General features: G+C 42.6%; 1 protein-coding gene across 1 annotated transcript; it reads right to left on the bottom strand.

Annotated features, from left to right (window-relative positions):
* Nucleotides 1-5,562: 5,562 nt before the first annotated feature.
* GM2A (ganglioside GM2 activator) lies at nt 5,563-24,289 on the bottom strand. The gene is made up of 5 exons (XM_069199584.1): nt 23,895-24,289; nt 19,574-19,716; nt 17,468-17,620; nt 8,890-9,069; nt 5,563-8,703 (listed from the first exon to the last, which is right to left on the bottom strand). Exons 2-5 carry the CDS (start codon nt 19,688-19,690, stop codon nt 8,530-8,532), a joined length of 624 nt encoding a protein of 207 aa, XP_069055685.1. The 5' UTR covers nt 19,691-19,716; nt 23,895-24,289; the 3' UTR covers nt 5,563-8,529.
* Between the last annotated feature and the right edge of the window lie 937 nt (nt 24,290-25,226).

Here is a 25,226-nt window from a genome sequence, read left to right as displayed (position 1 = left end):
AGGTCCAGCTTCTTTCATTCGCTATCAATGCCTCTCAGCCGTCATCTTTAGAGGAGGACCTGCGACCAGACCCTGAACCCGAACAGCTTCCGTGCTAAAGCTGTGCAGTCTTTCATGACTCAATCTTTCCATCAGTTGTTCTGCAGAAAATGTCGCAGTTGTAAATGTGACAGCCCACGGTGGGAACACAGGGTGCTTATGGATATTCCAGGGGCTCAAGGTGCTTACGGTCAAGACATGCTATTGTCCATCTTGCTTGGCCACGCCCCCTACTTTTGTAAAATCTTAAATGCGTTCTGTTTTTTAACTTAACATTGCTTTCACTGTTACTCTTTCAGTGAAATGGTAACTGGACAGTCAATTTGAATAAAAGGATAAGCTGCTATTAAAAAACAAAGAACAAAAGGTGCTGCATAAGAATTGCTCTGTTATGAGAATTTGTAAAGTGAGCAATAACCAGGGGGGTATCCTGGTTTGGGGGAGAAGGCTCCGATATGTATTAGTAGGTCATTCCATTCTTTGGGGGTAATGTTGGAGAAGGCTTGACCTCCGAATCTGGTTCTGAGTATGAGTGGAACGTGCGCAAGTAGGAATCTGTCTCAGCATAGGTGTCTGGATGGTTGGTGAAAGAAGATAGAATTGCTGAGGTAGGCTGGGCCAGTGTTGTGTTGTGCTTTGAAGTGTGAGTAAGGAGTTTGAAATGTGTGCACCTGCATATCGGGAGCCAGTTGAGCTCCTTGTGGTCCCGAATGAAGTTTGTGTTGCATGAGAGGTAGAGAGTGATTCTGGCTGGCAAGTTCTGAATTGTTTGCAGTTGTCTGTTGAGTTGATTGCTGCTCCCAGCATAGAAGGAACTCCAGAGTCCAGCTTGATAGTGAAAAGGGTGATTGTGATCGTTTTGTGGGTGCTGCTCAAGACCCAATTAAAGATTTTCCTGAACATCTTCAGAGTGTGGAAGCAGGCGACTGTGATGGCATTGACTTGGGCGGTCATGTCATTTTTGCAGTTGATGACTATCCCAAAGTTCTTGCTAGAAGTGCTAGGGGTGGGTCCTAGTTTGGCCAGTCATCAGGCGGAGTTCCATGGTGAGGTGTTCTTCCGGAAGATCATGACTTCTGTTTTGTCAATATTGAGTTTGAGACAGTTGTTCTTCATCCAGTTGCTGACTTTGGTCATGCGGGGGTGAACTTGTTCCAGGTGTTGGGTGTCTTGTCTGAGAAGCAAAGAGTAAGTTGATTGTCATCTGCACAGGAGAGGATGTCAATGTTGTGGGAGCAAATTATGCTGGCCAGAGGGGTCAAGTTTGTGTTGAAGAGGTCGGGCTGAGTGACGAACCTTGCAGTACGCAACAGATGAGGTTGCGGGCATCTGATGAGTAGGGGGCCAGGGTGACTGGTTGTGTCCTGCCAGAAATGATAGAAATACATCTTTCCTAGAGTGGGTCATTGCATTCCCAATTTATGTAGGATTCAGATGAGGATTAGGTAAGAGACCATGTTGCCTGCTGTAAAAAGATCAAGGAGGATGAAGGCTACCATGTCTCTTCTGTCCAGGATCATCGAAATGCCATCTGTGGCAGTGATGAGGGCTATTTCTGTGCTGTGCTTGGGTCTGAAGCAGGATTGTGTGACATTGAGAAGTTGGTGGTCATTGAGATTGTTGAAGAGGCATCTGTTGATGAGTTTCTATAGAATTCCGGCTAGGTATGGAAGAAGGGAGATCTGTCTGTAGTTGGCGAGTGTTTGTGGGTCGCAGAGGACTTCTTGAGTAATGGGAGGATTGTGGTGTGTTTCCAAATGTCCAGGAAGATAGCAGATGAGATGGAGGTGCATAGGATAGGTGTGATTTGTTTGCTGATGGGTTGATGTCCTCATTGTGGGGGCAGGGGCAAGATGGTGCACCAACGTGGATGGATTTCCTGGGAATATAAGTCTCACTGGGTGACTGCGGGCCATGTGGTCAAGGTCGTTTCCCTGGTTGAGATGGGGAGACATGTTGCAAGGTTTTCAGGGTCTGGTTGATGGTCAAACTTGCTGATGTAGAATGTTATCTTGCTGCAAATGAATTCAGACAGTTTGTTGCAGTGGTCCTGTGAGGTTGTGATGCTGCTGGAGGAGGCGACTGGTGAGTTGAAAATTTCACGATGGCAAAGCCCTCTTTACTGCTGCTGATGAGGTATGGAAGTACAGTGCACTTAGGGCCTGATTACAACTTTGGAGGAGGTGTTAATCCGTCCCAAAAGTGACGGTAAAGTGACGGATACACCACCAGCCGTATTACGAGTCCATTATATCCTATGGAACTCGTAATACGGCTGGTGGTATATCCGTCACATTTGGGACGGATTAACACCTCCTCCAAAGTTGTAATAAGGCCCCTAGTGTTATGTACCTGTTGGAAATATCATCTCAGGGTGGATTTGAGGGTGTTCTTGTCTGCAGTGTCCCTCAATCTCCATCTGTGCTCCACTTATTTGCAGTGCTGCATTGTCATCCAGAGTTCCACCATGTACCAGTTGGCTTAAGGTCTGGATCTTGTGGCTTTGCTGTGCTTGAAGGGAAGCAGGGTGTCAGTGCATGTGTTGATCCAGTTGTAGAGGTTGTGGATGGATTCATGAAGGCTGAGTGTGTGTTCAGGCCATTGTGTGGAGAAAACGGTAGTCCAGTCCTCCTCTGGAATGTTGTATCAGATTCGGTAGGCGGTCTGGCGGACGTTGGTCTGTGATGGTGCAGGATGGAAATGCTGAATGAATTGGATGAGAGTGTGATCAGTCGAGGTGATTGGTAGGGGCTTGTTCACTGAGATGCTGTCAAAGAAGGTGAAAATCGGGTCCAGAAGGTGTCCCGTGGAGTGTGTGGATCCATTTAGGTGTTGGGTGAGGCTGAAGCTTTCGAGGTCTTTTAGTGAGGCTGTTGAGTTCGAGTCACCACCATCTTCCAGGTGGAAGTTCAAGTCTCTGAGAAGGAGAAGACACTGAAAGGTAGGATGATGGCAGCCACCAAGTCCGAGATGGTGCTCACAAACCTGGAGCTTGGCCCTAGAGGCCTGCTGAAGAGGGATCTGCTCAGGGTGAAGTTGAACATCAGGTACTCCATGTTGCTGGTGGATGTGTCTTTAGAGGTGGTGCAGCTGATGGCATCCTTGCAAATGATGATGACTCTGTCTCCGAGCTTGAGCTGATGTTCCTGCATGGCAATCTTGTAGTTAAGAGTGATGGCTTTGGTGAGCCGATGCAGGGTTCAGCCAAGTTTCTGCTGCAAAGGAACAGTAGGTCTAGGGAGTGGTCATGCAGGAGGTCCCAGATCTTCGTGGCATCTTTGGTGAGTGAGTGTGTGTTCGAGGAGCAAGAACGGGTGAACCAACTGCTGTGCAGAGAGTTGTGTCAGTGGTGGCTGGTTCATGTGAGTGTGAAAGGGTGGGCTGTTGGGTGCTGTCAGTAATGACATAGTGAGGGTGGAGTGCAGGAAAATGCAAGAACGCTTACAGGAAGTGCAGGAGAATGGTTCCTCTGTGTTGTGTGATGCTGTGCAGCAGCAGTGCAGGGAGTGGCAGCCGGAGTTGAGTGCGTGGAAGGTCGTGGTGCAGTTAGGTGCAGACTGGCTTGTCTGAGGCATGTCAGTGGTGGGTCTACACCGTGGCTGTCCCTTAGTAGAGACTGAGAGGTGGAAGGAGAGCAGAAAGTGATGGGTGGGGCTGGGAGGGTTTACTTAAAGTGGGTAAGTGGGACAGGCAGGAAAGGTAAGGAGAGCATGGGATGAAAAGAGCAAGAGAAGACCCTGAGAGGGGGTGGGCAAAAAATGATCCAAAAGTGGTGAAAAACAGTAGCACATAGAGAGAAAAGTGGAGAAAACAAAAAAGAGGCAGAAAAATTGTGAGTGGAGTTGGATAAAGCAGCAAAATTAGCTAACAAGGGTGAAAGTGGTGATGGAGAAAGCAGAAGTAAGGGAAAGAGGTAAAAGAGAACAGTAGAGATGAGCAGTGCCAGAAGCAGGAAATGCAAAAAAACAGTTGCAAGATAGAAACACACCTAAAGAAGAGAAGCCACAGAGAAGGGGACAGCAAGGCACTCTGTCACCATCTCTCGCTCTTTCTCTAGAAGGAACCTAGAGCGCAGTTGAGGGGGCTCCGAAAGGGCCTTGCCTGGACAGATGTCTGAGGACAGGTGAGTCCAAGGAGGACAAGGTAGGTACCCCCTAAATAAATAACCTTATGAAAATCTGATTTGTCCCGCCTCTAGGAATTTCAAAATTGATCTCCAGAAGCCTCAACCAAGGAATAAGGGCTGGGGCAAATGCAGTCACTACATATTCAGCACTACTGAACTGCAGGACTAATGTATAAGCAGCTGTGTGGGTCGGCCTATCTATTGCATCAGCACCCTTCTTTCCATTGTTTTTTATACATTATCAAATGTTGTGGGGCTGTCTGCATGACAAGTCTTAGGTACCAGCAGTTCCAATCACGAACACCCGCACACTCCAACTAAATTATCCCCAGGACCATCACTAAGGCAATAGCATTGCTTGTTGGTTGCCACGAGTTTCAGTGGTGCGCAGTCACTCTTAAGCCATTAATCTGTGTGATTGGGCAATTAGCCAGAGTTTCCCAGTAGATCGTTAATTGCTTTGGGCCTTGGTGAACCTAATGTTATGATCTTGGCGCTAACAATAATTTTGTGAGCATAGATTCCACACACCTCAATACTGTTGTCAATGGTGACACTGCCTACAGGGTTACCTACAGCTGAACATTCCCTTAATACTCAAAGGCAACCATTGTAATGCTTACCCTTGTCTAGCATGTCACACTTTACACATAAGGAAACCATAGTGATGTCTTGACCCATGCACTACCTACATTGCTAGAATACAATTTTCCTTGGAACATCCCTTATGTGCCACTTGAGGGCGAAGGATTCCCCGCATTTAGCCGTCCATTCATTCAAGATGCATAACCTAGGGCCACAGATGTACATTTGTAGTTACTTTCTTAATCTATATAGAACTATAGATCACATTCGTTACTTTCAATACCCAAACCATAATCAAATATTTGGCCTCTATAATACATAATTGCTTACTGTTTACAAATTCATTGCCCCATTTAAAAGCACCTTGCACTAGCACTTGTAGATAGTTTCGTGTTGCTTTTCTTAATTTTGTTTTCATTGGTTGGTTTGCTTTACTTCACTTGAAATTAACACATTAGCTTTCCCAGCATATTGCACAGAGGATAGGGGAGGAGTTCATGATGCGATGCTGCATAGCTTGAAAGTTAACGCTGGCTTTGGTAAAGTAACTTAAAAGTAATTAGAAATTCATTTTGAGTTTCATTTCTAAAATCAGTAATCAGTTAATGACTATATACGTAACTTTAACTAAAATTGTCTTTTAAACTGCTGAAACCATTGCCAGCAGAGCTAGCAAAATAGACGGACCAGGGTTTGATTGAAAGTTTGCAACAAACATTTACCCAGTGAATGAGAGCACAAGTCTTTGTTTTCGCCTACAATACATGCAAAAAAGACGACACAGCAAGAAAGAGATTCAGGAGCCTGTGAAATAAATTACAATGTTTGTGAAAAGTTTTATTAAATGATTAAAACATATTTAGCATTTTGTTCCAATGGACCGGATTGTTCAAGCTCATAACAGCATGACTAACAGAAGTGTTTTAAATATTTTCTGGACACAGTATTTACATTGTTAGAAAAACAAGGTTTGTGGCAATGAATTAGCCACACACACAAACACAGAGAAAGTTTATAAACACTTGCTAATAAATGTTTATCCCGAGAAGACTTAGAAAACAAACTGTTAAGCTTGCAAACTGTGCACAGTACTGTTGCTTATTCAGTGAGATGAAGCTGCAACGTTATGTCAGCCTTGCTCACAGGAAATATTGCATTTGATTCACTCCTGACTGGGTGCAGTTGAAGGCTGCGAAATCCAACTTGATCAAACCTAGCCAAGGCACCTCTGGCTTCAATACCCGTCAATCCTGTCTTTCAGCACACTTTCTGTTATAGTACTGGGGTACAATTGCAGCTTCCCAATGCACCTTTGACTTGACCACCTATGGCAGTTACACTCCTAGGACGCACTGCCAGCATCATAGATGCATTCTAGTCCTTGCCGGATCCTGATATTCCACATTCAAGGCCACTGGATGTTCCTGTGTTTACAGTACTTCTCAATTCTGGCACCTAGTAATGGACTGGGTGTGGATGGCTGTTGTAATCTTTGCTTGTGATATTGGTGTAACTGCCTTAATTGTTCTTCTATCAAAATATCCTAGCTTTGTGGTTGAGGGCAGTGATAGGAGACTATTAATCTTCCTTTGGCCCCGCTTGGTTCACTCATAATGTACTGTGTGTTGAGTGTAGATGATATTGACTCCAAAGCAGGTACAGACTACTTCGTAGATATTGCTTCATAAGGCCACATGTTCGAGTACGTGGCTCATCCAAGGGGATTTGATTGTTAGACCTAAAAGAGGAAGTCAGAATGGATTGTGGTCCTCAAAAGAGCAAATCAAGGAAAGAACAAAATCATAAAGAAGGACTCAACAATATCCATCCCACCGTAGTGAGTGAGGGAGTGAAGTAATCACTTACTTACTTATTCCTCCTACTCCTCTTGGTGTAAAGGCCATCAACCAGGACTCTATAGCGGTATATGTCCTGGGCCTTTCTTTCAATCTGACTCCAGGTGTAACCCACAAGGTGTTTCTTGGCCTTCCTCTTTTCATTTCCCCTTAAGAGTTCCAGGTCAGGACTTGCCTCGTGGTGTTTGGTGCAGACTTGGGGACAGTGTGACCTACTCAGCCCCAGCGTCTTTCCATGATTTCTTCATAAGCAGGGAGTTGGAAAGTCTGTGGCATAGGTCGTTGTTGCTGATGGGGTTTGGCCAGCTGATTTGGAGGATTTTTCTCAGCAGGTGTTGATGGAGGATTGAACTTTGTTGGTGGTGGTCACTGTTGTCCTCCAAGTTTCTGCTCCATACATAAGGACTGATTTCATGTTGGGAGTGCAGTACTGCTGCTTTAAACGTTCAGAGGTAAAGTGATAAACATGGGTGAAGGTAAATTTATTCCAGTTCTATGCAGGATGAGATGTAGGGCTGGCTTTCTATTGTAGCATTAACTCCAGTGTCATTTTTGATGGTTTCATAGACCAGTGTCTAAAATATGTCTAGAAAAGCCTGATCCTGCCATATTCTCAGGATAACCTCTGAGTACACAAATAATTCCCATTTATAATAATTACTTGTGATAATATCATATGCAGATATGTATGGATCTGTAACAGACCCTGCCCTCATCAATATACGTTAGATATCACAGGTTTAATAGCCATTGTTATATTCCATGCCAATTAAGTGGAAATGATAAGGGATACTGAACCAGGTGATAGTTAGATTTGATACACAACTGCTCTTATAAGGAGGTAGAGATGGTATTTAAAGGGAAAGTTAGAAGGTCCTGGACACAGGAGGGTTCGGGCTGGCAAACAGGCGGCAGAAACATCTGCCTTATTCGCGCCGGTGGAGACTGATTACCTGCACGTATTTCAAAAGATCCTCATGCAAATATAGCACTCTACTCAGTACACTGAAAGCACAGCTTAATTAAATGTTGTTGTGGACCATCTTGGAAATTCAAATTCACGAAATAAGTACACAAGGCACCCCTCCTCCCAATAGACTTTTTGCAACAAGTTAATAAGGGCTGGAGTTCTATAAGGTAAATCTCTAGCCCTTAGCATCTTTAAAACCTCACAATTTTAGAGATTCATTTTTTCTTTTCTTTGCCGTACTTATAATCTACATATTTATTTGTAACTCTTTCTATTTTATTTTCAAATATGTATGTTTAATCTCGAATAAAAGGCACGTGAGTCACTGTTTTTGAATGGAAGAGATAGATTAGCTGGTGTCGAGGCTCAATAAGTTAAATACTTGTTGCTCAGATTCACATACTGCTATGATGGCCTCATTGGCTCACCTGAGATCAATGAAGTTTGCTAATTTATGCAGGTAATAATAAAACCGATTTTTAGAAAATATAAAATGGATAAATTGATTCAGGTAATAGTAAAGTCTGTTTTCTAAAGAAATATAACATGAGTACCATTGATTCTGGTAATAGTACAACATCTTGTTAGAATGCAACTAAAAGCCGGAGCCGAGGCAACAATAGCTAGATTAAATATATTAATTTTTAACAATGTGGTCTTTTGTACCCTTCAGACACTGATTGCCTGTTTTATGTATTACCAATGTTATTGTGTGAAATTTGGTTGCTTTGAATTTTAAACTAACGCATCATATTAAATCATTGGGCATTAGAGAAGATGTTTCTATAATTTCGTAGAGAATCATATTTGTAGATTCGTGAGTGCAAACACAACCTTATGTTCAGAGAGTGATCTTGGAGGCAGAGAAGAGGGATAGTGAACAGAAGAGCACCAATCCGGGTGCGAGGTGCATTATTATCTGAGGCCCACCTCCTTGCCACACAGGTACATTTCTATTTCCACCAGGATTCAGACTGTGACTTCAGGGACAATTCAAGGTTGGCGCATCCAACTTCACCATCTGCATTATTCAAGACACCCTTCACACGGTAGTCGCCATCTTCTAGCCAGGAAGGAAGGGACACATCAGGAATGCTGAATATGGAACTTGGAAGTGAGTAAGTGCCCTGCAAGTAGAGAAGCAATAGAATCCAGACATCAGTCCTACATAGAGTTGCAACATTCCCTAATGAGTCACGGCGTCCCCCACTTTCACTGACCCCAGCGCACTCCTGTAACTCTTGGGCTCATTCCCCATAACACTTTCTCCACCGCCCCATTTGTCCCCGCAGCTACAGCCACCTTGATCTCACCGCTTTGAAGGGGCAATGGCATGGGATGCCATAGGTGTGCAATGGCTCTGGGCATGTCGTTCCTGCGGGAAACCACTGATCGAGGGTTTCACAGAAATCGTAGGCGCAGCTGCCAAGGTTGTTCACACATGGAATCTTGATCCAAATGTCCAGGATCTTCTTCTCGATGGTGAGGGCGAGCTGCAATAGACACAATACCATTACAGGTTTGTCTAAAAAGTAAAAAAGCACCCACTACAAACTGTATTTTAAGCTTAGAAAGCAAGTTTTATATAAAGATTTTTTTGACCAGAAGAATGAAAGCCTGAAATCAACCTGTCAGGATTTAAAACGAACTTCTACAGTGTTCACACAAAGCTCTAAAGTGAATACAGCAATATGTCACACAAACAACCCATGGTGTCATGAGAGCAAAGGGTGTGGCGAGTTGACTATGTTGATATCAGATCAAAACTGCACAATGGACTTTGAAGTTGACACAAAACATGCGATTTTCAAATGCCCTGCAAAACTTCGGAAATTATTGTTAAAGAGCACACATTTCAGATTCTACCCTTCTGGCCATCCTTTAGGTAATGTGAAGAACACAGTCTCCGTGTACCCACATTGTACTTTATTACTTAGATGGAATGAGTAGTTCCTGACGGATTTATTTTTAATCTGTAGAGCTCGATCAGAACATCAGCACTACAATTCTGTGAGTTTCTTATTATTGCATGTTAGCGAAATATATAGTTGTATAACATATACATGTAGATGTGGAGTGCTCTCCTCGCCGTGCACAATGCATATTGATGAAATTATAGTCCACCGATACTGTTTCATGCAATTCAGTGTGGCACTGTCTGTACCGGAGCCATGCTTTTCATTTAATGGGATTCATTGTCCTCTTCTACGGGTGTCTCCTGTTTCACATATGTTCTATCAGTTCCCTATTCATGTAGCTCAGACGCTTTTCCTCCAAACATGTGGCCTGAATGTATGGTGGGTCCGATGTCTTAGTGGATTAATGCACCCACTAGAGGCATGCCTCATGGTCAGAGGCTTAAATCCTGGCATGGGTACATTAAGCCATTTATCCTTGCGCGGTATTGTTGTACCAATTAGCTGGGTAACCATAAGCATCTGTTAATCAGATACCAATTATATTTTGTTAATGTCACTAGTGATCATGTTGCAAATGTAGTGCAAATGTACTGTTTCTTATTCAAAACGGAAGTTATTTCTAATTACTTGCACGGTATTCAAAAAATAGTGATTGCAAACATCTCTTGGGGCTTCCTTTCTTTTCTTAGTAACCCTGATCTAGGACACAATAGTCCTATGCTAGATTCAATCACTTTGTTTAAGAGACAAAGGGCAATTTGTCGTACTTCAAAACAATATGCTGTTCATTATAGTACATAATAAGTACTAATAAGTATTCACTGTTGTATGCTTCATGCTATTTAGCTAGAAGTGATATTATTTCTGGATTTGTTCCCTCTATCAGTAAATCATATCCATTAATTTAGATTTGGTTCATCAATCGTCAGGTTCTTATCTACGAACCACGTTTCTCAGTGGCCAATGAACTGGAATGTGCTATGCAGTTCTAGTTAGAAGGACAGAATGACAGAACCTAAAAGGACTAGTGGTCTGCATATTAAAAGGATAGGTATCTTACACACCTACATCCTTGGGACATTCTCCGTCTGCACGTATTCATACATGTAATTGGTATACAAGTTGACTGGAGGAGGATCATGAAACATCCTTCTCTCACACCCCTTTTGCAAGAGGTCGTCTCGAAGCTCAGCCCTGACAACTCAATCCTGCCCTGTGTTGTTGCTTTTCACTGTAAATTAACAGAAGTCAACGGCAGATGTTTCTGCATGTTCATATGTTTTAGTTTTAGCCATCCAATTTCCATATCCTCTGTATCAAAGGCCTTCTCATGTTCCAGAAAGAGCTCAAAGCACATCAGCCTGTAGTCTCTCACGCCCGCTCTCTCTGATTTGCAGCCCTCCCTTCCATCCACCTTCTAGTGTCCCGCCTGCTTGTACCTCACTTGGGAACACAAGCTCCCTTTTATTACCCTACCATGTGTAGTATAAAGCCTTTTTTGTACATCACGTTGTTTTGTAGATAGTTTTGTACTTTGGAAATGCAATACAGGCTTATATACATTACATCGACCAAGATTACAAGCTAGAGGTTCTTTCTCTCATGGTAATTAGAGGGTTATGAGAGTTTGACGGATGCTGGACAGCTGCCAAAAATACACAGTTGCCCCAACTGCCCTATTTCGAGTGTATAGTAGTTTGTACATTCTAAATAGGCTAGACAGTACATCCACAATACTCTAAATAACCCCTCTAGTGCCTGATACTCAGATCTGGTCACCTTCTCCCAACACTTCTCTTCATACAGGCATGACTGTCAACGATTGTATTATTGGATGCATAGGAGACTACTGGGCTTAAAGGCATCAAGTGCAGATATGACTCCTTTCTTCTAAGTAGGCACAGCTATTCTAGTTTAGCCACAATACTCAGTAGCATTGGGTATGCACCAAAAGATTGAAAGCTTGGGGAAAAAGAGGCATGTGGCATGCTTTAAGGATAATTAAATACACAGGGTATCAGGTTTGGAAGTATGGAGGTGATCTGTTTTCTGTTGCTGGCTTGGTGGTACTTCGGCAGCTTCGTTCAAGCATAGAAAATCTGTGAGAAGTGTTGCACATAACAGGTTTCAGTAATAGTTACATCAGTATTTCAGCAGAACTTACTTGTTATTTGCTAGCCATACACAAAACTGTGTAAATCATTTTCCAAAATTCATAGCAATCGATTTCCTCATTTTTACCTTCTTTTTCTTTGATCTAATCACACTTTTTCACTGAAATCTGGCAATATGGATCCATCACAATCTACAGCCCCCTTTAGCTTCCATTTAAGCTTGGATTTTCTCTCCTTGCCATCAAGGTCTAACCACACTGTTCTTTATTTGATGATGTATCTGTCGGCATTCCTTACCAAATTTGGGCCCTTAGTAATCAAGGGACTAAACGTTTTTAAAAGATCTTAAAAAAACAAAATGATCAACTGAGAATAATTTTGTCTCTTAACTACCTGACTTACTTAATCATCTAGATCAATCCAATCCTTTATATCAGCAAGTCGCTCTGCATTCTATCTGATTTTGTGGCAAGGTATGGAGACTGATATTACAGCTTCAATCTTTTGTGTCCCCATGCAGCACAGTAAAAAATCAACAACAATATAAAAGAGAACTCAAATTATTCTATCCAATTATAAAAGACCAGAAACTGCAACCATCTTTTTTCTTTTATTTATTGCTGCTCATACTTAGATAGATAAGTACCCTTTACGCAGCTCTACGACTGGGCAGCTGATTAGAGTTATTTATAGTCCACAAACCAAAAACCGGAAAGGATTGTCACCAGACCATTATTTTGTATTTTGGAAGTTATTCCTTTATCGATTCAACCAAGCTAGGAACTTTGATTAGTGTACTATTTTGAGATGTTGTTTTCCCAAATTGACTTCAGCTTAGAGTTTAATTTTTTTTGTTAAACTTGTCATCAAGTTTTATTAGTGCAACAGCAGTGTCTGTTATGATACACTTTGAATGGGTGAGTGGTGAGAAAGGATAGAATACCATGTGGAGAAACTAGGTCTTTTTCTATTATTATAAAATTTGGAGATGATTATATGGTCTCAAGTACAAAAGAATGAGATCCGTGGTTGCACAGAAATGCTGTTTGGTAGTCATAAAAAAAAAAAACTTAGCACCATTTAACAGTTTGTTAAGCTGGAGTTTTTCATTGAGATGTTTCTCTTTTAGATGTGGACATTTGGTGGCCTATGTTTTGTACACCTCTTTGAACAGTCTAATAGGTAACATGCTAATTAAATAGTTAGCATTGGACGTCTCCATCACCTTAACTGTCTCCAGTTCACCCCACCAGGAGATGAACCAGTCCAGTCAACGACCAGTCTTCCAGTAAGTTAGATATTCAGGTATTGTTTTACTTATACTTAATTGATTCCACAATGTTAATGGTGAACAAAATTCCCATGTATTTCAGGAAATCAGGCTGACATGCCAGGCCAGTATTACCCAAAATGGACGGGGCACAGTGGATATTTAAGGAACAGATTTCTGTATTGTTTTCGCTCAGGGTGTTCCCAGAGACTGGTGTATAGTTTCCAGTAGTGTCAGGGATCACATGCAAGGTAGTGTCCATTTCAGTTGTGAAATTAGAACATCATCCACATATAATGCATTTTTATATGATCTTGTACCAATGGGTACATGAGGAATTCTGATGTCAGATGAGTCACAAGCAGAGGTTCATAGTTAACAAGAATAGTGGGGGAGACAAAGGGCATCCATGGCAAGTGCCCTAACCGAAGTTAAAGGCTTAAAATGAGGTACCATTTAGATTTCTGCTGAGGGGTATTCCAGACAGCCACTGTCTTTGTGATAAACTGGCCACCAAAGCCAAATCTGTGAAGCGTAGCATGCAGAAAGACTCAGGAAACTTTGTCAAAAGCCTTTTCTATAGTACATCAAGTTAGCAGTAGTTTAGCCTTTTCAATTACATCAGTAAAGAGCTGGTAATTGTCACTCAAGAGAGGACCCTTTATAAAGGCAGTCTGGAACGGATTACAAGATTTTGAAGTCTCTTCTCTAGTCTGTCTGCAAGGATTTTAGAATACATTTTAGCATCTTTGCTTTTCACGAGAAGGGTATCTATTCCACCTTTTGGAATTATCAACATAGTTGCTTTCATTGATGTACCCTAAATTGAGTAGAGTGATGGTGGTGACTGCTTAGGGACCACTAAACACTATAAAGCTCTATAGGTACATAATCACAACTATAAGTGAAGCATTCAAACCCGAGAGGAAGAACTCATAGTCAGAACAATGTTCAGCAACAAACGATTCACAAAGAAAAGCACAAATAATTAATAATATAATATAGTATAGCTTTACCATTACTGGTAGCAATCAACACGGTGACCACAAGTGGGATTTGTGAAACAGTGAAGCAATCTCAAACGAAAGCTACTGTGCAAAAAAAATCTGCTGCTAGCAGTGCCCCAAAAACACACCACCATTCCCAAAGACAGAGGCTCACAAAACATGACTCATTCTCTCAAAGTGCCCCTGCCAGGCTTAAAGTCTGGTACACGGAGGTTGGAGCCGATGGAAGAGGTGGCTGAGGTTGCTAGAGTGTGAAGCAGCAAGGGAACTGCACGACAAAGGCTGCAGCTTCTCAATGATCTAGTGTGGCCAGATGGCTGGTGCCTAATCAGAACATTCTCTACGTTGGCGACTTAAATGTACAAAAAGCTTAAGTAAGCATTGTGTTCACATTTTAGCTGTAAGAGATGTGGGGACCAGGAATGAGACATTTTCAATCTTCTCGCAGGTATCTAGGAAAACTCATTAAAGCCCTTGTTATAAGGCTGGAAAACATGTATGATGTTTCACTTTCCATACGTTCATAAACAAAAAAACAACACATAGGCACCTCTGTTTTAAAGGAAACTGAACAACACTGATGCTGAAGAATTATGGCCGTGCTGCAAGAAGGAGCAAGGAGGGATTACTTGTCCTATAAGACAACCAAGGAGTCAGGCCCCTCCCAGAATCAGACAAGCTCTATAAAGTGCGACCTTTTACCCCACTGAGAGAGCCATGCGTGCCCAAGTTGGGGCCTTCTTTGCCATCATACCCAAAACGAGGCAGGACATGGTAATTTCTCCCCCCAACCCCTCACCCTCTGAGGCTCCAACATCGAATATGATTTGGTGCTTTGACTTTATTTTAAACAAGCTTTCACGTCTCCCGCCCCAGCTCCCATGGCTTTAACAAACCATAATCCATCCATTGAGCTGGATACAACTCATGGTTTCATGTTTGGATGTCAAGCATTTTTATCTTGTTTTTGAAGTTTACTTGTTGGTAATTGGTCATTCTGTGTAGTGCAATATAATTTATGTTGGGTTGTCACCCCTGGGATGCTCTGACTATAGCAGTACTATTTAACATACTATTCCCAGATAAAGCATGGGTGAGAGAAACACAGATGAGAGGCTACAGGGAGCAGCCAAACCTAAGAAGGTAACAGACATGTGGCCAAAAAATGCACCCCCACGACATTGATGCCATAATAGAGGTGGTCAAGTCCATCATAAATTTGGAAAGAACCAAAAAAAGCCCTTACCCGGGCCCAAAAACTGCTAAGCTCTTTACAAAAACATGTTAAAGTGCGAACTAGGCAAAACTCATGTACAGTAGAATCAAATGTACCTAGTACTGCAAAAGTAAATCCTGTACATAACTATAAACTTGTGTATTCCCCTAATGATGTCTACAAACATCCAGAACCAAGTATAAACTGCAAAAACAGATTTATGCAACTAGCGAATCAAGAAGTTGAGCAGCATTAAGTTATGCCCGGTAGCATATTTAGCATAGAAAATCACATATTAATAGTGGAGGAGGAAGACCTCATAAACAGGATCAAGATATTAAGAACTGAGATGAGAGAGGTAAAAGGCATGGCTCTGACATTAACTTAAACTCTTCAGGATGCACCGGCGGGGGAATTAAACGTACCCGATTTGGAAATAACACAGGGACAGCACATTTGCCCAATTGTCAGTTCCACCTCCCTCATGCCTTTTTTTCTCCCTTTGATTGTCAGACAGTTTCATCAGATAAGAGAGAGAGGGTGTTCAAAAGGAAGGACATGCCAGGAATACAAACCACTGTGAACAAGAAAGTACACAAAAGGTCAGGAAACAAATTAAACCCAAAAGTTGCCTCTATCACATCGAAGTTCCATTCCAAGTAGAAGAGGCTCAACAATCACCACCAATATCGATGCGAAAGGTCACGAATTGCAGAGGCAATTGTCAAAGGAGAATTCTTATTTTACACGTATGTGCACATCACCTGGGACACTATGCACGACCAGGGTTCTGAAGCTCCCATTATATACACAGGAGGACAAAGTTTCTTAGATGATATTATGCCCCCTAGTCATAAAAACTGTACGTGGAATTTAGACTAGGTACTTTACAGATTGTTTCTGTTGTAAATGGCTTTTTAATAATTCGAAGTCTTTTATATTTCCAGTCCGTAAGGCAATGAAAGAATCAGAGTCGTAATTGCTATGTTACTGCACTGCTTTTTGCTATCGCAAAAGAAAATGGATTGTTCCAATTTGCTGTAATATGGTAATCAGACAACACTGTACTGCACTAAGGATTCTTAAATCGGACACGATTGGTTGTATAGTCTTCAGACTGTCTACAATTTTACACTTTGGTGTTTGAGAAAATCGTTAAGTGGGCCTGAAAAGTGATTTGCTAAACAGCAAGACTCTGTGCAACTGTTGTATTTCCATACTTTTGTGCAAATTTATCGAACTGTATTTTCGATATATTTGCATGTTACTGTATCGTATGTTTTATAATTAATGAATGAAAAATGTAACAACATTCCTTTGGATTACCAAATTACTAGTCACACCACAGTCAAGAAAACCATAACATAGGAAAGCACCTGAAGACACACTATTGCATACACTCAAGACAACGTCATTATAGATAACAACCTAAAAGCACACCAAATCCAGAAAGCCTGGAGCTGGATCCAGAAAAAAAGCATCATGCCATCTTCAGCTAGTGAAGTAGTAAGAAAGAATGACTCAATGAACTCTGCGCTCACAAAATAGATTCAAGGAAAGCCACCAAATGGATGTTTAAGTTGGAAAAGAAGTGTTATGTCATTTTTAAAGGGACCTTCCATTTACTAAAAAGATGGGAGACGTCATTAAGACCCTAAAGCAAAGATTTCTTCCAGATCCACAGCCAGCGCACCGGACACCACGTCCTGTCCTAGGAACTGGACAGGAAGTGTGGGGAGAAGCACAGCATTTGAATGTGGGTCAGCTCACAGGCTGCATGGGTGGAGAACGCTCCCTCAGCAGAAGATAGACAATGTAGAAGAAAAAGAATAATAAGTCATAGTTCAGTGCCTTACCTGCGTCTGTGTGGTCTCTTCGCCCAGTGCTCAGGTCACAAAAGCAAGGACTTACAATCTCAAATTGCTGATCATAAGAATAAGATGGAATTTTGGTTCCAAACTTTGAATTTGTTTGGGTAAACAATGGCTCATTTTAATTGTCATATACACTGTATTTCGCTTCCTTATATCTTTCATACCCTAGGTAGGAGTGTGGACAGTTACAATAACATTTGCACATATGAATCATACGAACAGTATATCTGCACCTTGCAGTGGAATGTGAGGTCAGCACACTACAATCACTGATAATTTGTTTTTATATATTTGCATTTCACAAATCCTTTCGGATTCTGGAGATTCCTACAAAGAGATATCGCTTGATTCAATTACAAAAGACACATTGCTGTGAATGTGATGCTTGCCATGATTATATTTTCATGACTGTATTTTACATATGTAATGTCAGCTTTGCTGATAGTTGTCGAATGCGCTGGTCAGTGTCCACAAATAACTTCCATACATACCGTCAGCGGAGAATCAAGAGAGATGGAGGTGGAGCATTCAACAGCCACAGTCAGGTCACCGGGAATTACAATGGGGTCTGGGCTGATGGACAGGCTTTCAACCTTTCCTTTATGTGGGAGGTCATCACACTGGGACCAGGAGAATCTGCTAATCTGCCAGGAGAGGGAGAAGATGGTAAGGACCAAACATCTGTACAGGTTAGCACAAAGCACTGTGGGGAGCAGGTAAGGGATGCTGAGGACCATGTTGGTGTGGCATTCATCGATATGATCAGAAGGAACAATGCCAGCGGTTAATTGGAGCCAGTGTTTTGTAAGTGGGGCCCACCGACACTCATTTTTGGGGACCTCTAGTTATTTTTCCTCATCAGACTTTGATCTATGGCAATCAAGAAAGAAAAACTCAAAAGCAGGAAAGGAGGGCGAGAAAGGCAGAAAGACAGACAAAGAAAGAAAACAACCTGAAATAGTAAAATAAATGGGCACGGAGGGCTTGGTGTGGATGAAATAGGTATGAGGTGGGATCACAATTAGGCGGGCTTGGTATTCGGAACTCTGGACATTGGACAGCGCCGACCACGGGATTCTGAGCAAACGTCTGGGCCCAGGAACTTATTGTTTTACAAATTAGGCGCTGAACATGGTTGATGTGGCAAGTCAGTTCAACAATGGCATGGCCCCTGACGGATTGCTAGACACATTTAACACGCTCTGCTTCACCAGGCTATAAAAGAAAAAGTAGAGGGACATTATAATACAGACCAGTGTGCCCTCTGCTTGTAGTCTCGCCACTTTACCTATATGCTCATATCAGGTACAGGTAGGTATATCAGTAAGGGGCATTGCCGTTATCACCACACGTGTGTATTTCAAGTTAAAAATACTGATCAGAACAAAAGTGCAGATTCTTTCAAGTTAAAATATTGTTCTATCCACCTAACAATACTTCTCTCCCCTTGAATAAAAATAAGATTTATCATCCAACAATCTATTTTACTATCACTGCAGAATTGTATCTCGTGCATGGAGGAAACTTCAATTCTGCCAGAAGTTCTGGCAGCGCTGCTGATGACAGAGTCATGTTCTGCTTCTCATCTCGTTATCTCTTTTTGCGGTGGACTGTATTTAAGGAAGAATGATGTGAACCTCAATCCCTCCTGGTCCCCTGGGGTCCACCATGAACCCAATAACACGGCATGAAATGCACTCAGGGTGCCATGATGGCATGCATGCTGCCAGAGGGCAGCATGGGGAAATGGTGGTGCTGGTAACTGTGTCATCTTCTTGTTGGACCTAAGCTGGATCAAGCTAAATACACAAAGGGCGGCTTCAGGTTTTTCTTAGTGGGAAAGTCTGATTCACCCTCTACTTAATGTTGTCTGTTCCTCTGTCAGGAGCCTTCTGTTACCTTAATACCAGAAGTAAGAGGGGCAAACATATCTATAACTCTCACTGCATCGGGGAGCAATCCCAAGATTTAAGGGAAAGCTTAATAGGATGCAGAAACACCAAACAAGATGAACAAGTGGTGATCTGGTCGCTTCATGGATAGGCAAGCACTTTAGATGAACTATACGAAGTGCCACTGAAATTATGCAACAGAGAAGGACCAAATTATGTAGCAAGGTTGACTAAATTATGCAGCAAGAAAGGTAAATGCAGCATTCTACAGCACAATTTGTGATAATATTACTTCATTATTTTGCTATTTTCACACATTTTAGCACTGACCAAAGGATTCACCTCATTAGTTACCAGTTTAATACCCAAATACAGCAACAAGCATCTGAAAGGTGACAAGGAGTTAACCTTTGTGAATGATCGTCCGCTGCGCTGCAATACATGAAGCTGGGTTTTTAGTAACCACTGATCCATTTCAGCTTGTTTCAAGTTCTTTTAATTAAAATCTGCAATGTATGGAGCAGATGATGGTTTATGTGGCAAATCCACTGAATCCATAATGATGCAGACAACGCCACAGCTGCAGAGTCCCATAATTCCAGTGGCCCTGGCTCTACTGTTTGCCACTTGGCATACCAAATGGAGGGACAGTATGGGAGCTTGATCTACCCTCCCTCCACCTAGCTCAGCACTTCTTAAACTCACCTGGCTCAGCCTCATGGGACTATCAAATCGTGCATTCACCACCACTGCGCCTTGCAGTGCTGGGAGGCCCAACAGCAGCATGCAGAGCGCTAGGAGGAGGTTCGGGACACAAGGCATCCTGTCTGTAGTTTAGTTGACAGCTTCTGAGGAAGAAACAGACAGAATAATTTAGTCATACAGTAGATGCAACAATATACCACACAATAGCCAAATGGGAATTCCCAGAGAACACCCATCCAGATATGCAGTATCAACACAATAAAGAATATTTTTGTGAAGAGACCTCAAAGGGGGAAGGAACATCGACATGCAGCAATGAGTCACAGAGGGCATATGACTCAGTCTGTAACAAAAGTCCCTTCATAAACTCTTCATAATTGGCGCAGTGAAGATGTTTGAAGATGTTTGATTATAATGGAATGTACTTTGGAGAGGATGTGGTAGGTAAATAAACCTGAGGCTGGATGTTTTCAAACAGCTGCATGGAGTGATGTCGGAGAGCTGCTTCATTTCAATTCTATTCATTATGTGAATTGACCTGGCATTCACCGAAGACGGTCAAAGCTGAAATAAATTGTTCCCATTTCCCCAGTAATGCATACAGCATTTCAATATATCAGAAAACTACTGTTAATATGGTGCACAAAGGCCAGGGTATTGGTTTGCAAAAGAATTAGATTAGGAGATTACTAATACCACTTTAACGTGAATGGTGAGATTACTGAACCGGAAACCAAAGACGAGTATTTGGAAGCACTATACCATGCTTCAGGAAATGTATCTATGCCAACGAAATCGCTCTAAGATAAGGCTATGCAAGTGGCTGCAAGACATGAACTCCCCAGGTGGAACCCTGGGGTCAAATATTAAAGTTATTGGTAAACCAATACGCCTCTAAGTACACTGATTGGAGCCATTGTCATGGCAACCTACATTTCCTAAAGAGACACATCCCATGTTAAGCTCCTTAAAGCAGGGCAAGGAGAATAACAATTCACAACCAGAGTGGAGCTTTCAATTGCCAAACAAAGGGCCTGATTTATGAAAAATGGTGCAGTGCCACTTTTCTTGTGCCCCTTAGCGCCCCCCTAACACCACCATGTGTGCACTGTTTCTAAGATATGGCACACCATGGTGGTAGTTAGGGGAATTGTCGTCAACATTTTTGCCGCTAGTTCGGAGCGTCGCAAAATTAGCATAAAAAATGTTGATGCTAATCCTGCAAAGCCCCTTCACGCCCATTATAAACAATGGTGTGCCTCCTTTTAACATCTGCTCTAAGCAGGCGTTAAAAGTGCAGAAAAAAAATGATGCAAAGAAATCTCTTAGTAACGGGGAACCCCCTCCTCGCATACATTATGCCTGGCGCAGGCATAATGTAGCGCAAAGGGTAACAAGTGGCGCAATGCATGCATTGGCGCAGCGATTTTGGCCTCAATGGACCACATTAGTGTAAAAAAAAAATGCTCCTAATGTGGCGCAGGGAGGCACTCGGGGCTCCTAAATCTGCCCCTAATTATTTGATTGGTAACTAATAGACCTTCAGTCAGTACTTCTTGAAAATTCTCTTTTTTCACTATGGATGTTCGCCACATATTTCTGCATATACTCCACAGTAAACTCACCTTAATATCGACTGCAAAAAATCAATATTGTGCTACCACAACATTCTGACAAAATTATCGAGGACCAAAATATGGAGATGGGAAGTTTATATTGGTATGTGTAGACTTAATTTACTTAACTCCACTTATATAGGTACGTAGATGTGGAGTTAGGAATAGTAAATCTATACTTACGTATGTGCACTTACCTGCTCCATATTTTTCACTTAGTATTTTTGTCACAACATTCTGGTACCACAATATTTTTGCTGTTGATATTTTAACACACTACATACTCTATGTGGTGAAAAGCTGCCACTGTTTACTTACTAAGAAGTGCTCTAGTCTCAGACGGTCACAAGGCAGTGACTTTGGGATCCATTCATACACTCACCAAGTATTATTCTCTGGATTTAGACTCCAGAGCAGGCAACGTGCTGGATCAAACTTTTTTTGGAGTCTGCTCTGTTGAATGATCCTACTGTTGTCATTTTTACCATCCTGATGTGCTTTATTTTCAGAGGGATGGACTTATACCATATAGAATATTTTTAACTATGAATGAAGGTCCCACGAAGGACAGTAAAAAGTAATTACTTGTAGTCCTAATCAATCATTATTGAGGTATTAAAGATTGCACACTCCTCCCCAGTGTTAGAGTCATTGTAATCACATATAGGGGGTTATTCTAACTTTGGAGGAGTGTTAATCCGTCCCAAAAGTGACGGTAAAGTGACGGATATACCACCAGCCGTATTACGAGTTCTATAGGATATAATGGACTCGTAATACGGCTGGTGGTAAATCCGTCACTTTTCGGACGGATTAACACCTCCTCCAAAGTTAGAATAACCCCCATAATGTCTGAACCCCGAAGGGTCCACTAAACCAAACTGAAGTAAATGCCAGAGCGGGCATGATGAGATGCTTGTGCAGGCGGCTCCCTTAAAGGAGCAGCAGCAGATTATGGATCCATGAAGCGGATGACTATCTAGCTCCAGTACTAACATCTTCTTTCATTATTTCCTTGAAAATGTTCATGCACACCAATTTCTGCAACGCAGCACTGCATTTAATATTAAGTTACATTTTTTTCAATGAAAAAACGAATGACAGTCTGTGTTGCCTTGTTGCTCCCTATTAGAGTAAAATATGCATTTGCATTTACAAAAATCAATACAATCGCGCACATTTACATACCTAGTCAGCGTTTGCAGCTTCAAAGAAGATTCTCTAGATAGATAACAAGTATTTTTTCCACCATTAAAATTTTACACATTTAAATTAGTTTACAAAGAGAATAGGAGAAGACAATGTACATTTAAAAACTCTATCTTGACTCAACACTATAGCATTCTTTTTAAATGTGTGTCAGTGTGCTCTTTGCCATAACCCCAAGGAGAAATAATTACAAAGGCAAACAGGGCTCAGTTTAATTTTTAAAATATCTAGCATTAGCAGGCTACAGAAAGGCACATGGAGGGGAGCTGCAAGGAGTGGATAGGGGGCTCTAGTTGTGAATTAAATCGTGAAGTTCAATGCAAGGACTTGAGTGGATGCAGAGGGATACACTGAAACATCCAATAGCAATAGGTGAGAAATTAATGCTCCACAGGGCTATTCAAGACATGACTGACAAACTAAGACAATTGGGTAAAAGAGGCGGTCGAAGAAAGCCAATGTTGAAAGGGGTGGACCTAAAGCCCACTCTTAGAATATGATTACAAATAGTTCTCTTTGACAGCTGCACTTTGACAAAAACCTAGACTTAAAAAGGGCAATTGGACAAAGTGAGTGAAAAAAAGAGAAAAGAGAGAAAGAGACGAGCAGCAGTCCCAGTGAAAGGGATTCCTGTGGGCACAAGGATACCAAGGGCAACTCAGTGACAAGAGCTGCTAAAGTGACTACAAAGGGGCTCAGTGGCAGCGGGTCTGGGAAGAGTTAGAAGGGCAACTAGTGGTCTCACTCAGATGGCCTCCTTGACCGGGGCCGGCTTTAGGGCTGGTGGCACCCGATGCAACTATCTCTTTGGTGCCCCCTCCCTCAATGACCTTCTCCATGAATTTCATCACTACCGCTACTCTCTCAACAGCGCCCCTCCCTGACATACATTTCATTTATTTTTTTATAGCGCTACTCATACTTCACTGACATTACGTTCTGTGATCTGCATGGCACGCATTCTATGCTGCAGGCACATGAACCCTCTGCGCTACTTTAAAATGAGTCAAAACTGTCATGAGACCAAACGCCAATCTCTCTCCAGCAAGAACCTTAATTAATCACGTTATCTTGCCGTTTTTATTGTTGCCTGAAAACTGCGGGATGCACAAGGAACTCTGCAGCTCGTATTTCTAAACCCATAAGTTAACTTTAAACATAGTGTCCTCCTCCATGCGGCTACACCATTGCACTGCCCTAAAGACAGCCCTGACCGTGACAGGCAGCGATCCACTGACAGGAGAGGCTCTGAATGATACTAAGAAGTCGCAGTGACAGCGCAGAGTTGCGATCACTGCAGATAGGTTCAGTGACAGCGTGGGGTAAGGGTGGCAGTCGGGGATCTAAACGGTGGCATGCAGATGGTCTCAGCGGCAGCAATGGGTCAGGGTAAGCAGGATGTCTCATGACTGAGAGAAGGGAACTAACACTGACAGCGGGGCCTCCCAGTGGCTGTAGAGGGAACGAACTCGGTGTTCCGGTGGCAGGACACTTACCTGCAGCAGCTTAGAAGGTACCAGGTGACGGTCTCTGTTTTCCGCCTCTATTATATAGCACCTAGTCCCTTGGATCTCTGCCGGTGCCCCGGTGTCCCAGGCTCAGATGCCCGTGCAAAGCCGATAACAAGCTGGCCCGGGATTCGGAAAAAAGCAACACAAAAGCCCTGTGTCTGGACTTCTGTTGGGGTCACTTGATAAAAGGTCACGTGCGTTCTATCCACTGCGTGGCCCGTTGCACTTCCCGCATTCCACTGGAAAACCTCCCACCGTCCTCGACGGCACCTCCCAGCTTCGGGTGACAGCACCCTGCGTCGAGGGATGGAGAGGCGGATAGCTGGGTGCAGTGTCCAGTGCACACCCTGCCGGTGCAGCGGGTGTTTTTTTTTTTTAACTTCCGTCTTCCTAGACGGCAACACGACGAAAGCAGCACCGACATGGTTGCAGTTTATCTCGGTGCAATGGAGCCCCCTGCTGGACACTGGGAGCAGGGATGTTATGTCAAGGTACACTTATACAATTGCGGGGCTTTGTGTGTGTAAGCTTGCACTTCAGCTACCTGCGCCGATCACTAGCAGTTTTTGTGGGGAGCCACGAACGTCAATTCACCAAAATGCCAGGAGTATCGGATATTACATCACATACCATTTGACCTTTTCTTTCATTCACACACGCATGCTTGCTCACATACACACGCTCTCTCCCAGTTAAACACTCTCTCTCACCTGCAAGCACCCACACAACATATATTTAAGAGCATTTTTTACTTACCTTATTTGCTAAGGGAGGGTAATATGCCATTTATTTTAACCAATTATTTATTACTGTAATAGTGAATAATAACACATTGTTCAGTATTACTGTAAAAAAAAGTTGACAGACAACAAGGAAAGTGGAGCCACAATCGAAGTCCATAAGGTCGAGCTGCCCTTGCATTTTGGCACTAATTTTGCCTCCCTTGAGACCAGGAGTCGCAAAGGCAGTACCAGCAGTCGCAAGGGGCAAGCCAGGGGTCGCAGGTGCAACCCCTGGCGACCCCCACATGACTTCCATGTGGGGAGCGTCCCTTCTCTATAAAAATGCCACAGACTTTTATGCGGCCTGGGTGAAAAACTACTGGGGGGGGCGCATTCTTGTTCTCTGGCTCGGAACTTTGCGGAGGATTTCTATTTTTTTTAGACATTGTCATTGGTTAAAGCCTGCTGACTTTAAAATATCAATTTTTAGTGGGTTAGGAGTGCTTATTAGGGGACTTCGGAGACCTCAATGGCAAACGTTACTTTAAATAACTCTATGGGCAAGTTATAGTAATCAAAAGATCACATGAAGTAC

The sequence above is a fragment of the Pleurodeles waltl genome, chromosome 7, assembly GCF_031143425.1.
Source record: "Pleurodeles waltl isolate 20211129_DDA chromosome 7, aPleWal1.hap1.20221129, whole genome shotgun sequence".
NCBI lineage: Eukaryota > Metazoa > Chordata > Amphibia > Caudata > Salamandridae > Pleurodeles > Pleurodeles waltl.
Note: the sequence above shows the minus strand (reverse complement) of the source record. Positions and strands in the feature narration are given on the sequence as shown.